Source organism: Thunnus thynnus, chromosome 4 (assembly GCF_963924715.1).
Source record: "Thunnus thynnus chromosome 4, fThuThy2.1, whole genome shotgun sequence".
In the NCBI taxonomy this organism is placed as follows: domain Eukaryota; kingdom Metazoa; phylum Chordata; class Actinopteri; order Scombriformes; family Scombridae; genus Thunnus; species Thunnus thynnus.
Genome location: NC_089520.1, coordinates 8,272,284 through 8,287,419, shown reverse-complemented (window position 1 = coordinate 8,287,419; position 15,136 = coordinate 8,272,284). Strand labels below are relative to the sequence as shown.

The 15,136-nt window shown below is 41.4% G+C and overlaps 1 protein-coding gene across 2 annotated transcripts in view; it reads right to left on the bottom strand.

The window, feature by feature from the left end:
- ccdc71 (coiled-coil domain containing 71) overlaps positions 1 to 15,136 on the bottom strand; it is a 26,576-nt gene extending 11,440 nt beyond the window's left edge. The window contains exons 1-2 of one of the 2 annotated variants that reach the window (XM_067586416.1): positions 14,829 to 15,136; positions 4,079 to 4,174 (exon numbers count right to left, since the gene is read on the bottom strand). In XM_067586416.1, the coding sequence (XP_067442517.1) occupies positions 4,079 to 4,146 (68 nt within the window). In that variant the 5' untranslated portion in view covers positions 4,147 to 4,174; positions 14,829 to 15,136. The remainder of the gene's footprint in view (positions 1 to 4,078; positions 4,175 to 14,828) is intronic. The other variant, XM_067586417.1, reaches the window with a different exon arrangement.

Sequence of the window (15,136 nt, the reverse complement as noted above, 5' to 3'; positions counted from 1 at the left end):
CTCCAGCTGCTGGAAACAGCTGCTCGGATGGAACAGATGTCACAGAGACGCAAATACTGTCGCACCAAATTTATCAACTGCCACATCTAAAATGCATTATACTCAAATACTCAGAGGATTGTCACTTATACAGCACATCACCTTTGCGTAGATTTTCTTTAAAATGTATAAACATGAACCTGAAACCCTGAACATGAGCGCGGTAGCTACAGCGCTGCTCTCTGCTCTCACCCTGCATTAGCCGAGCAGCTGCTCACTGCCTCTGTTCAAGTCTGTAGTATTGGCCCCAGATAGCTAGCTACACCAGACAGCCGCCAGACAACAATGCAACTTTATGCTGCAGTCAGTGTTCATCAACACGACTGACACAGTGAGCAGAGCGAGGCACACCGCGACTTGGACAACAGGGAGGTGCATTCATTTGACAATTTGTGCGGCTCTTACAGGCGGTCAGTTGTAACTCAATCTCAAACAGTAAGAGACACCACCTAGTGGCACAACCATGTACTACAGCAAATCTACAGTACATTTACTGACGTTACACTGCACCTCTCTCGTCTTCTGCATTGTCGGTTAATACATTTTTAACCGATTGAATTATTAATGGCAATTAATGAATAATGGATTAATCATTGACATCCCTAATGATTAGAGCTGTAACGGTACACAAAATTCACGGTTCAGTATGTACCTCGGTTTTGGGGTCACGGTTCGGTGCGATTTCGGTACAGCAGGAAAAAAAGAAAGGTAGGTAAGAATATTTTGGTCCTTTTTCTTGAAAAATGTAAACATCCTACAATGGCTCATTGGCCAAAACTATTACTGAAACAGTTGAGTTGCTGCAGTGGAAACTATTACTGACACAGTTGAGTTGCTGCAGTGTAAACTACTGAAACAGTTGAGTTGCTGCAGTGTAAACTATTACTGACACAGTTGAGTGCTACAGTGGAAAAGGAAAACAACCTCTCTGTTTCTTGCACCTGCTGACAGCTGTTTTATGCTGATTTATGGTCTATCTGTACATAAAGTAGTTCAAACTAGCTCCACCTCCATGAGCTACAACAGTAACATGCTGCTTACAAACTGATGCAGTATTAATAATCTAATGATGTCATATATAGTAATATATCAGTCACAGGGACCAAACCACTGCTTTTACTGCAATACTTTTTAGCTACATTTTTCTCTCTCAGAACTGGTTCTTACAACGTGCTGTCTGCCCACGACAGAAATCAACTGTGTTTGTTGTTCTGATCAGCTTCACTCAAAGCCGACCGTCACAGAGAGAGGAACGCGGTACTGTTTCACTACGGCGATAACGGAGCATATTTTAGTAATAGTGTTGAACTCGGTCAGTGTTATGGGTCGCTCGTTTGTCATTCTGACGCCAGTTTAACCAGGGTAACCAGGCTACCTTGGCTAAGCCAGCTAGCATACATCCATGAGGATCTTTACCACAGCTAAGTGGTGCGTAGCCAAAAGTTCCAGATGAAACTCACGCTCTAGCATTATTGTTCCGCATGTTGGAGTAAGTGAATTTTTAAACTGTTTTGACAAGCAATTGTTTGGGTCACAAATACTCTTCGTACTACCACATGCACTGAAACGTCACATCCGTACGGTAATGGCTCATGATGGATACATGCACTGTTACACCCCTACTAATGATTAAAATTGTAATGATTAGTAAGTGACCAAACCATACACTATATTAAGATGGACGACACGTCTCCACTTCCTACCGCTATGCAAAAGTGAAGCAATGTAGGTAAAGGTAAACCAGCCAGAACCAGTCTGTAACCAGCTAGCTACAACTGGTAGTGTATCACAAATGAAAACATAAATTTGCATCTTCCAAAAGAAACTGCTGCGTTCACTCTGCCATATTTGACTGATGTTTGAGGGCGGCTGTCAATCATGACACCACACCCCCTTTTTATATCCTAAAATAGCTAATTAACTCTTTGAAAATTCAAATAGATCTAAAATCAAAACCATAACAGCTAGCGCTTTCATTCTTTTTCAGCTGAAAGCTAAGGCTCTCATCTTTTACGCAATCACATTGTACGCTTGTGTCAGAAGATGATGACGCCATTATATCACGTTACATGCGGGTAATAAAACCGGGTAAAACGTAATGACGACACGGGGTGGCGTGTTGGAGCGGAGTGGGGCAGAGCAGAGAAGCAGGTCGAAGTCAGAGAGATTTGGAGAAAGTTGAGAGATTCAGATTCAGATATTGAGAGAATAAGTGTATTTTTGGAGCATATACGTGTCTTTTTTTTGTCGTGATGACGAAGAAAAGAAGGCTTTGGGGGTTTTGTTCGCAGGTGGTGACAAAACAGAAGAGGCGCTTTCTTCTGATCCGGACTCCTTCAGTGAGGATGGGTTCAAAGGGTTAAGAACAAACTTATCAGCGTGGTAAGAACTACGTGGAAAGATAGAAAAAAATCTTTGGAAAAAATTTGACGTGCACTTTTAATTTTTTAGTCTGGCCCATGTCCCATCCACTAACATGAAGGGGGCCGGACTTATGACCTATATTGCAACCAGCCACCAGGGGGCGATCGAGATATTCTGGCTTCACTTTTGGGGAGCTGTCCTGTTATCAATCTTTAAATACAGTCTATGGTCCAAACTCTCAACATAAAGCTCATCATTAGGTCATCTATTGAGTGTCTGTTATATAGGAGCAGTGTATGAGTGGATGAAGGAGAGAATTCAGACAGAGGCCTGGTTTTTGACAGGCAATTTGAGATAGCAGGAAGAGGCAGAGTCAGGTGACCTTTTACGGTGCTTTCAGACAGCGAGTGGTTTCAGTCACAGCTGCTGCCAGGCAACATCACGTTGTGTATTTTGAATCAGTTAAGTCAGAATTGGAAAAAAACTCTCAATTCTGAGAAATCTGATCTTATCATTTTCTCCTAAAATTTATGAATAACTTTCCTCAAATTTCTTGCATACCTAGAACTTGATCCTCATCTGCAAAATAGGTGCAAATATGAATTAATAGAATTATTTAAAAGGTTTAAGATACATTTTCTATTGCTAGTCAAAGTGAAAAAGAAGATAAAAGTCCAGAAAAAACATAAGAAAGAGAGGAAGAAGAGGAGATGAAAAAGCAGAGAATGGAGGACAGAAAAAGAAGGGAGAGAAAAAGAAGGATAGAGGGAGACGGAGAAGGTATTTGTTGTTGCAAAATCCAGACAGAGATCCACAGTGTGACTGCACACAAGTCGACTTCCCATGATTCACCATGACTGTACGCTGCTCACAGGGAGTCTCTACATTAGCAGTTTCCTCACTTGGAAGAGAGCGATAGAGGGATGAACAGAAGGGGGATGGGTGCAGGGTGAAGGCTGGTGGGGGTGTCGGGGGGTTCTTGATGGACAGCTCCATGACAGTCTGCCTGGATTCATTTCCGTGGCTGTGGAGATCATTATTGGTGTTGAACACTTTACGTGTTAACCAGACACAGTATCTACACATGTTGTGTAGCGAAAGCAGCGTGTTCAGAGAGCAGCAGCTTCAGTCGTCCATCTGTATCTACACAGTATGCGTTCTGGCACAGTGTTAAGTGTCGGTCACTCGCGTTTTGGCAACACTCAGAGCCCAACCACATTGTCACTGTAGTTACATGCATGAAACAGAAGAAAACAGACTTGAAACGTAAAAATACATTTTGGTTTGAGTAGAGTAAAGCGCAAGTAGATACATCTGTGTTAGCTGTATAGAAGCTATGGATGTCAGTATCGGTTAATTTTACTTTCAACAGAATGACAACAATTAACTGGTAACTAACGGGTTAATTGTTAATAAAAGTTGTAATGTTGTTTTCATTTGTGAGAGCTGTCCAGCAGTCAGCGGTCAGAGCTAGCTTGACTTCTAGCGCGTCCTTCTTCACCTCAAAGTGTTTTCAATTGTTCAGATGTTTCATATTATGCTCTATCGTTTATTTTGTTGTGACGCAAATCGCTCTCTTCACAGCAATATTTTATCATTTGAAGTCTTTTGTGTGGATTACATTAATAAATTACTCTTCTTGGCTTGTTACTGGCAAAGCTTTTATTGCACTTACAGTAACATAACGTGTTTAGTTGTCGTCAACTGTCCATCGCTGTCTGTCTCTCCTCTGCTGCGCTGCATACACACGGAGGGCTCAGCCCCGCCCGCGCTGAGAAAGAGCAGAGAAGAGGAGAGAGACAGCGAGTCGGTGACTATAAATGACAGCAGAACGCAGTTAAGATGGTTTTTCTAGGGATGGCAGCAGTTTCGGTCTGTTAGTCCACCACTTTGATCCAGACAGAAACATCTCAACAACAGATTGCCATGAATTTTGGCAAAGACAATTACTTTGGTAATCCCCTGACATTTCGTTTAGCACCACTATAGGTTCACAGTCTTGTTTTTTTTTAGGGAAACAGCAACAATTAATGGATTGCCATAATAGTTGGCACACACATTCTTGTCCCCCTCAGGATGAATTGTAATAAATCCAGTGATCCCCCAACTTTTCATCTAGCACCATCGTCAGGTCAAAGGGTCAAAATTTCTCTAATTCTTTGGATTATGACCAAATACCTGCAAAACTAATGACACTGCTTCAGACTGTGTTTGGTGCTAATTAGCAAATGTTAGCATGCTCACCTATGAAACATTCAACACGTTAGCATTGTTATCGTGAGCATGTTAGCTTGCTGCTGTTATTTTCTATATTTTTTGTTACAGTTTTAATTGACCAGAAGAACAACAGATTATTTACAGATTGTTGAGATCAAAAGCAACATTTGGTATGTTTAAACACAACATTTTATGAATATAAGAAATTTAAACCAGTGACAGAATTTCCATCCTGAATACATCACAAAATCAATCACCAAACTCCAAAAGAGAACGTACTTCATATCACCACCTCTGGGGGAAAAAAAAAGAGCGACAACTGTGCCATACTGCATTGCCAAAATATTATTACAAGAAAACACACAAAAACAACACAATCTTAACACTTATCTATGTATCTGTTTATAGAGTAAAATATTACCATAACTAGACCACAGAATGAAACCAAATCAACAGCAATTCTCCCTTCTCAATAAAGGCAGTTTCGTTTCTCTATCAGGTTGCCATCATAGTGAAAATGCAGCTGCAGGGCAACAGCTGCGGCTGTGTGGTTACAGAGCAGTTTCAGAGCAAGCCGGCACAAACACTTGTGATTGGTTGCTTGACTAGTGAATAGGGAGCGCTTGATTTGATGCGCCAGAGCAGGCACTTAAGACACAAAGGCATGACACGTTACCAGCCAAATACAGTCTTTGGAAATAAAAATTGACAATATTGAACAAGTAATCATGCAGCTCTATGTTCTATACATTTGTGTGTATATAGGCTAATATCTATGTGCACGTACATCTATGCACAAATAGTCAGTCAGTCCTTTTCTACTGCAAGACCAAAACCTTTTTCTGCTTAAAACTGGCTTGTATGTATCTGCTTGAACTGCTTGGACTTTGAAAGTCTGGTTGAGCTGAATTTTGTGGCCCCTTCCTAATTGTGACATAATATCCAAGACTCTGAGGTATATTTCATACTTTTTCGTTCCCTCCCAGCTGTGGTAGCAGTAGCCACTCCAAGTATAAAAAGCAAAACAGTTGCTAATCATGGCCCCAGTTTCTGCCTCTCATATACAGCTGCTGGTGACATTAGCAAGCCTTCAGAAGTGCCTGCAGAGAGACGCCATTTCATATGAAAGATGATGTGTTTGGCAGTAAAGACAACACATGGGTCCAGGGACTGTACTGTATTCAGGGCTTAACAAGATATTTAGGGCTGAAAAACAGTAATGTTAATGTTAATGTCAAAGGGCTGCAATCAGTCTCCAAAATTAACTTTTTGACTCACCTGCTAAGATGACTGGTAGATGGGAAAATCCACCAGCGAAGCATTTTTTTTATTGGCCAAAATTATAAATTGCCATTTAGTGTCACATATCAGTATTTCCCCTATTTTCAGTCATATCACATATATTTGTATCAATGGGCTACTAATGACTTTCACTTGCACGCTGTGCGAGCACAATAACACCCTGCGTTATCGTGAAATTGTTTTGAGTCATCCTACTTCTCTTCATTCTTCAAAGGACATCTACGTGAAAATTACAAGAGTAGCGCAGCTCCGTTAAGGGAACAGGGTGAGTGAAAGTGTAAATGAGCGTGTGCAGTTGAGCAAATGACGGTGAATGCGAGCAGAGCAGAGGAAATGGTTAGCAGCAAGTTGTCAATGTGGCAGTAAATGTACAGTACAAGCTTAAGTGTGTCGGTTAATAAATGCTGCAGCTCCTCAAGACCAAGAAAATACTTGTCTATCGAAGGGAGTTAGCCACAAAGTTAGCAACCACGCATCCACAAGCCTAACCTGCCCAGGCCCACACCACCATCGTGCTTTCCCTTATTCCATTCCCACACTCTGTACTTCTCCATTTCATCCAGAAAAAAATGATTTGTGATAAAATGATTATACAACTTGATATGGTGCTATACCGATAATGTCTGAACAGGTAAAAATTTCCCACAAGAGTAAACATGCTCAAAGTAGAATTACTTAATTAATTCGCCTCAAACTGTCTCAAGTGCTCCTACGATTTCATGTTTAGACACGTGTGAAAAAACACATGGTGTGTATCTACACTGTACAGGGACAAACATGAGTAATTTCCTCCAAGCAATCATGCCAGATATTTCCGCCGGTGTGTCGAATAGCCTTCCGAGATTTACTCCCCGAACAGAAAATCTACCCGCATTTGGTGCTTGTATGGGTGTTAATTTTGGACCCTGGCTGGAATTGTGTAAAACAAGAAAAATGAGCTTTGGGATGGATTAGGGTGATGAGCCCCCACCATTATAACCATAATCCGTACATTAACAAATCTTTTTAAAAATAAAACTATATATCCGTGAGAATTTTTTTTAAATTATTGCATGCATACTTTCTCTTCTCCATTATTCCATCTCCAACAATTATGTTTTGGGCATTTCTGCCCAATTCTCAATCAACAACCAGTATTCCAACAGGACTTTTTATTTAATACTAAGACTGTTTATTAGCGTACAATTAGTGTAAAAAAATTTTTGGATGTTACAAGACAGAGTGAACTAAGCAGCCGCACAGTTCTGCGTTCTCTCTTTCTCTGTTTAGCGTCTTCAGGTTAGGCTAATCCATTGTTGCTAACTTTGGAGCTAACCCCCTTCACTTTTCCAGCCGTTGGGGAAACAACAGATGAGACTTTTCTTGGTCTTGAGAAAAGAAGCTGCAGCATTTATTAACTGACACACTGTAGTCTGTACTGTATATTTGCTGCCAGATTGACAACTTCCTGCTAACCTTTTCCTCTGCTCCGCTTGCATTCACTGTCACTTTTCTGCCGCTTGCTAAACTCACCCGCTATGCCACATTCACACACTGCCCTTTTCCTTAAAAGGAGTTACGCTACCAAGAGTTTCCCAGGCCACAACAAATAGGTTAACTCACGTTTTGGGACAGCACTGCACAGAGGCTACCAAACGCTATTGATTTCCAAATGAATGTTATTTTTGGCGTTAAAATTTATTTATTTTTGGCCTGGTGCCCCAGCAGGCCTTTACTACTACACAGGAAACACATGAGTCCAGTTACAGACGATAACGCAAGCATTTAGATTCCAACTAAATAATACAAATGAAAACAACCACAATACACAGCCTACAGAAATCACCTCTACCCAAATGACGTTGTGACCTGACGTGCTACGGTAAGTGTATTGTCTCATTTCCAGTTGCCAGTGTTTCTGTGTTACCGGTAGCATTTCTCTGCTCTCAACCCTGTTAATTTTGCTATGTTCTTCATTACTGCAGCTAATTATCCACTGAACATTTTAACAAACACTTGTTCCGCTCAAGCACTCATTACTCTCTCCTTCTTTTAGCGACTTTCTCGCTAATCCCACAGTTGTTTACATGCTATTCAGATCTGCTAGTTACGTTAGCTTAGCAGCCAGTGATGGCTTCTCTCTCTCACTCTCCTGCTCTCTCTTGCTTGGTGTGTCTTATATTCAGCTATTCCTCTGCCTCGTTTAATTGATTAATGTGTGAGTGTGTTGTTTAAAGTACCGTAGTAACAATGAAATACAATCCAGCAAGTTTGATTGGAGCAAAAGATTATTGCGTTTAAAGTTTATCAGAAAAATACTGCACAGAGGTTTGTAATATTCACAGACTACATTTCACAACTCTGGAAAGTTATGAGAGTTACAGGAAGAACCATACCACCAATAACAGAAGCCGCACTGGCCCTTCTTGAAAAATGACAGTACGCACAATTCGCTACATACTCAGCCTTGCATTGAAAAACAGATGGGCAAGTGCTTCTGACTTGGCACAAGGATTATCTGTGGAGGACATCGCATGAAGTCAACCTCTACAGGTGACGTCCAAGAAGAAAACCACTGCTCACAAAAACTGCAAAACTGATCTTTGTCAGAGAACATGAGAAGAAGCCTGATGAATATTGGCGGCACATTCTTTGGTCAGATGAATCCAAAATAAATTTGTTTGGATCTGATGGGCTACAGCATGTCTGGCATGGACCTGGCCAGGACACTGATGACCTGGCACTATGAATGCAAGTTAACTCTCAGTCTCAAGGAATTTGGCAGAACAGGAACTTTCCAACATGACAATGATCCCAAACACACTGCAAAAAAAAAAAAAAAAATCACACAAAAGTTTTTAAAAAAGAAAAAAGTGAAAACTATAACCTGGCCAAGTATGTCCCCTGTCCTGAATCCAATAGAACACCTTTAGAGTATTTTAAAGTGGAAAGTAGAGCAACAAAACCCCTCCAGCAAAGAGCAGCTGAAAAGAATCATCTATGAAGAACAGCAGAACATCTCTCCATAGATCTGTGAAAGACTGGTATCATCCCTGTCCAAGAGGATCGAATCTGTCATCAAAAATACCAAATATTGAAAAATAAAACATTGGAGTCTCACTAGTGAAGGGCGCACTAACTTTTGTTGCAGCTTGTTTGCATAGTGTAGCAGCTAATTGCATTTTTGCAGGAAAATCTTTTTTGCAGAAAAAAGTGGAAAGAGGCACGAAAATTGGCACAAATTCTCCTTAGGGACTGTCCTGTTGATAAAGCCTGTTAACCGTGCAAAAATCAAGATGGCTGCCAATCTTCCAAGATAGCCGCCAATCTTCCAAGATAGCCACCATTTCCAGCCCAGAAACACTATTTTGAGGGCAACTTTGTGTAGAATTTTCCAATATGAATGATCTTGCTGTCAAACCATACCTTTTTGACCACAGAGAGGCTAAGAAGCTTCCTTCTACCATATTGCAAACACTGAAAAAAATAATCTGCTTACCGAGCTCTGGGCTGCTAAGATGCAAGGTGTAGGTGATAGAAGCTTTAGGGCTGCATTGCAATCCATTTGCAGAAGATTTATATACCTATAGCATATTCTAATTGTCTGCTATAGCGCACTGTTCAACAAGATGGCCAATGCAGTTCCAGTGCCAGCTACATGGCATAATGACTGAAGGAAATGTTGCCTCCATCAAAAGGAGACAAAGGAAGCAAATCACCACCAATACATTATCCAAGTAAACATAACGGCTATACCATAATTGCCACCAATGTTCCTCTCAATGAACTTCCAATTTTTCTTGACCCATTACTCACACCAGCCCAGTCAAACTGACACATTATGAGAAAGGTAGAACCAGATTTCAAGAGGTTCTTGAAGGGAATGGAAGGTGAAGACATATCCCGCCTTCTACGAGCTGATCAAGAAAAAACAAATTGACTTTTCTCTGCCAGGAACGAGTCTCTGCTGACTCTTCTAAAGAGAAAGTCATGAAGACAGACTGCAACTCTTCTCTAAGCTGTTCATCTCATGTCAGAACAGAGAATGTGATCTCAATGAACTTTTTGCAATGAGAAGCCTGCTGCCGTGAGCGATGGTGGAAAGCTCCATACCTATCAGAAATCTCAGCTTGTGCTATTCTTGAGACCCTTGTTAAGATCCCAGATATGGAACCAGAGTCTGACTCCATCATAATTGATGTTTCAGCATTTGTCAACAATCTGTCACCACAAACTTCAAAGACATTTCAAGACTATGCAGATTTGATGTTCTGCCCACCATCAGTGTTTCCCAAAGGAGACTTTGATGGATGGATCTTTGACCCTCTTGGGAGGTCTGGGGGCATGCAGCCCAGAAGAAAATTTTGTACATTTTAAAGTTAAATGCATCAATCTGGTGCACTTTGAGGGCAAAAAATTAAGAGGCTTGGTCTATGAAGAACTTTGTGCTACAGTAAACAATTTATCATAATCACATTGGCTGTAAGATATGTATGGTGATGACACGACAAATATAAACCAAACGATTATAACTATTTGACATTAGTTATAATTGACATTGACATTGTGTTCTGTTCACTACTTGTTTCTGCTGAAAACATGGACAAAATATTAGTGCTCAAGGACTAATCAATTAGTTGACTGAGAGAAAATTAATCAGTAACTATTTTGAGAACCAAGTCTTTTTGTTAAGGAAAAACTACAAAATTTGCTGGTTGCAGCTTCTCAAAGGATGATTTTAAGCTTTTTTGTGTCATGATAGTAAACTGAATATATTTGGATTTGGACAAAATGTGACATTTGAAGACATCACATTAATTTTAACTAACCATTTTCTGACATTGTATTGTGTTAATTGTTTCTGCTTGTTTCACAGGAGAACAAAACATTAGTCAATGTAGGTTAAATGTTTTGTGCCACTGTGCTCAGAGATATCAGATGAGCTAAAATTTAAAAACGACTGTCTAATTGCATTAACTGAAACTTCCAGGTGACACTGAACATGCTATCAGCTCAGAGGTGGTGAAGCCTGTCAGTCACTCCGGATGCCCGGGCAGTGGCTGGTATGAGTGGCCGAAGAACCAACGACCCCAGGCAGCGGCAGAGGAGGCCAGAAGGAAAAAACATGCTCACCAAGCTAGCTAGCTTGCTAACCCTAACCCTCAGTTTTAGACTCTCTCACTCTCCATTTCTTCAAAGGTCAACACTGTCAAGACAATTTGCAAACGTTACTGGTAAACAGCACTAAGGGTGGGACCAAAAACAAAATTGCAACATATCGCGATATTTCCACTTGTGATACCTTAAAGATACACTGGCGCCAAGTATCGCAACCGCTCAGAATTGATTCAGCTACTTTGACTTACCACTACCCTCCGCCTCCTTATGGAGGCGCTGAACAGACTGTTGGGGGTCAGATGAACAACAATTGCAGGTGACAACTAAGAAGAAATGCAAGCAAAATCACCAGCCATGAGTAGCTGTTATCAGACTCACCGTGTCCGTGCTGGAAACACAGAGAGTCTGCTGGAGCTTTGTCACTAGAAGCACATTCATAGCCCTTTGTAAAAGTTTCTGTGTGTTAACTGTTGTTGTAGCTGAGCAAGCAGCTCTACTACAAGGCTCACCGATGTGTGTGTCTCTGTGTGTGTGTCTCTAGGGGAGTGTTAGTACATAGCTGTAGCCCTGTTGTTTATCATGTTAACTGTAACCTTGTAAACATATCTGGTAAAGCTCAAAATATAGCACAGTTAATTATTGGTGGCCCAATAGTCCCTGGCACTAAAAGTGGTTTGAGATGCTTGAAAACTCATGAATATTGGCACACATGTTGGAACTGGTGAAAATTGCATAGTTTTGTAGTGACTGGGCTCAGCATAGCCAGCAGGCTCCATGGCGCTCCTTAACGCAGGGCCATGCTGGGATAAAGTTGCTTTGAAATTCATGAAATTCAGGGGGATAATTGCTCTCATAATTCTCTCTTTTTTTTTTTTTTAAATTTCACCCATCAGGAAGTCAGCCATTTCGGATTTTGTGTGTCAATTTTCATTATATGACCACGTTTGAGGCTTTCACAATGCAAAAAAAAACAACTCATGAAGCTTTGCACCCATGTTTGAATTAGTAAATATTTCGATTTGATATTGCAATTGGGCTTGGGCGTGGCACCTAAAAGTCAAACCCTCCACCTTTAAATTTGACGTAGATGTACAAAATTTAGTATGCACATGTAACATCTCCAGACTTTAAAAAAAGCCTCTTGGAGCCATACCCTAAGTCCAACAGGAAGTCAGCCATTTTGAATTTACTGTGCAATTTTTTCGTGAATTGAAGCCATTGACAGGTTTGTACTTTAACAAACTCCTCCTAAAGAATTAATCCGAGCGACTTCAAATATTGTAGGTGACATCTAAAGACCTTTGCACTACTTGGCGTGGTGTGGCGGTCAATTTTGCCCAAAACATGAAACAGAAAGTTGGTTAACACCACTTTACATTGTCCAATCTGCCCCAAATTTCTTCAGTCTAGGGCTGTAGTCTGCTGGTCGACTGGTCGATTAGTTGGTCGATATACTCTCGTCCGACTAAATTGTCATTGGTCGATAATCAGAAGTAGTAAGTTGTCAGTCTGGCAGTAAATGTACAGTACAGACTACAGTGTGTCAGTTTATAAATGCTAAAAAGTCACATCTGTTGTTTCCCCAAATGCTGGAAAAGTAAAGGGGGTTAGCTCCAAAGTTAGCAACAATGGGTTAGCCTAACCTGAAGACACAAAACAGAGAAATACAGAGCAGAGCAGAGCCCCCCCCCCCCCCCCCCCGAGACTAATCGACTAGTTGAAGATTATGTATTATTTTAGTCGACCAAGATTTTCCTTGGTTGACTACAGCCCTACTTCAGTCAAGGCCTGAACACATCTATATGTCAATATTGAGTCATAGTCATAGCGCCACCTACTGACAACATTAAGTCAGCCTTATGAGACAAACATCATCTGATTTACATGAAATTTACATGATGTGGTCTACATATTATATACAGCAACATGACGTATGGTTAGTGGTTTGGCCTGGCGGGGTGTGTGTGTGTGTGTGTGTGTGTGTGTGTGTGTGTGTGTGTGTGTGTGTGTGTGTGTGTGTGTGCGTTCAGACGTGACTTTTCTTTGTCTTGACAAGCTGCAGTATTTATTAACTGACAGACTGTACTGTCTGTACTGTACATTTACTGTCAGATTAACAACTTAATAACTAAGGACAACTAACGTTAAAAGTAAAGATAGGCTTTGATGTCTGCTTCCCGGCTCGTTTTAAAAAAGACGAGAGAGAGAGAGAGCACCAGCAAGAGAGAGAGAGAGAGAGCAGCAGTGGTCGAGCGAGCTAGAGAGTGAATGAAGAGAGGGAGCGAGAGTAGCGAGAAAGCCGGTGAGTCAGTTCAATAAAACGTTATTTTCTGATTGTTTCACAGCGGTTACATTCTGGAGGACAAATAAACATGCCCACATCCCCACACACCTCTGCTCAACCCTACGGCTGACCGCCGCACCGCCTGATTTAGTCTGAATACGGCCTTACTGCTAACCTTTTTCTCTGCTCCGCTCGCATTCAACGTCATTTTTCTGACACTCGCTGTCTCACTTAACCACTCACTTGCTTACACTCTGCCCTATTCCTTAAAGGAGTTACGCTACCAGGAGTTTCCCCAGCAACGAGTCAGACGCTGTCTCACATCTCAAAACAGCGCTGCTCAGAGACTCCCAAACGCTATTGATTTCCGAATGTATACAAGATTTCCAATGTCATCTCCAGCGCCATGTACTGCACACATGAAATAATATTTTACCCATTCACACAGTGTCCAATAATCCTGAAAATTCAGAGCCATTTCAACTGACCTCCAGTAGCGATACCACAGCTGCCACTCCCACCAACATGTGAAAGGTGCGAGAACCCGTTCATCACTGCTTGCAGCTTTAATTACAAGTTACTTTACAAATGAAAATTTGACACAATGGATAATTTAACGAGCTTTCAAAATACAACATATTGCTAAAGATTAAACCAGTGGTTTTCAACCATTTTGGCGTTTGACATTTTACAAAAAGCAGCGTGTAGTCGGGGTCACATTTCAGATGTCTATGAGTTGTTGACAAGTCAACCAAATAATGATCTTTCCTTTAAAAACTTCTCTGACGGTTTCATTTGTGACAAATGTTCTAAAAACAAACAACCAAACAAAAAACAACACTTCGAGAACCAGCAGTCCCTCCAACTTCGCAACTCTATAATCGTGGCGATTCAAATTACAAATTAAATTCACCAGTATACCATTTAACTGTTCCCACGCACCCTTTAGATGTGCTTCGAAATTACAGATAAAGACAAAACTAACAAAACAGGTCAATTGATATGTTTACTCACTTGGTAGAACAATGAAACCGACAATGGGATTGCTACATTTCAAAAAAAAATATCAGAAATGCTAACAAACTGACTAGCCTATGAGGGTTGACCTACAAAACGTGCGCAAACCTACGTCGCTCTGTTGCTCTCTATCGCCCCCTGTCCGGACGCGCCGGTAAGACTCCATTGAATTTCCAGAACATTGCTATTCAGCTCCTTTAAACTGCAGCCAAACACACATTCACGTAATCAACAAGAAGAAGCTCATTTACAACTTTCAGTGGTTTGGCGAAACACGACGCCATTTTTCACACAGACTTGTGAAGTGCCAGCGACCAGCTCTGCTCGCCAAACACTATCCCAGCAGTCTTTCCTCTGTCTGGGCAGCTAACAGTTGTTTAGGCACCCTTATCCGCTCCGGTCAGCCCGGCCCTCAGCTCGCCGGACATTACCCGACGTGTCTGCTGAGTCGGAAATATGACGGATACTGACGCGAACTGAAGTGCTCAACAAAAAGAAGCGGGATTACCTTTTAACGGTGCTGTCTCGGCATCCTCCGGTTGTCGCTGTGTCGACGCTCTACGGTAAAATGGCTGCAACAACAGCGGTGTGGATGGCAGCCCAGAGAAGAGAGGCGGAGGCTGCCGGGGAGAGAGGAGAGGGGGCGGGCTCTGTTAGCCCCGCCGTGCGGTGGGGGTGGGGAGTAGACACAAGTGACTGAAAAAATAATCTCTGGTTTGATTGAGAAAAACAATTTCCGAAATAAAAAATCCACAATAAATAACAGTAGCTCGGAAATCTATGATGTATTTCATAACAAAACAATTACTTGTGAAG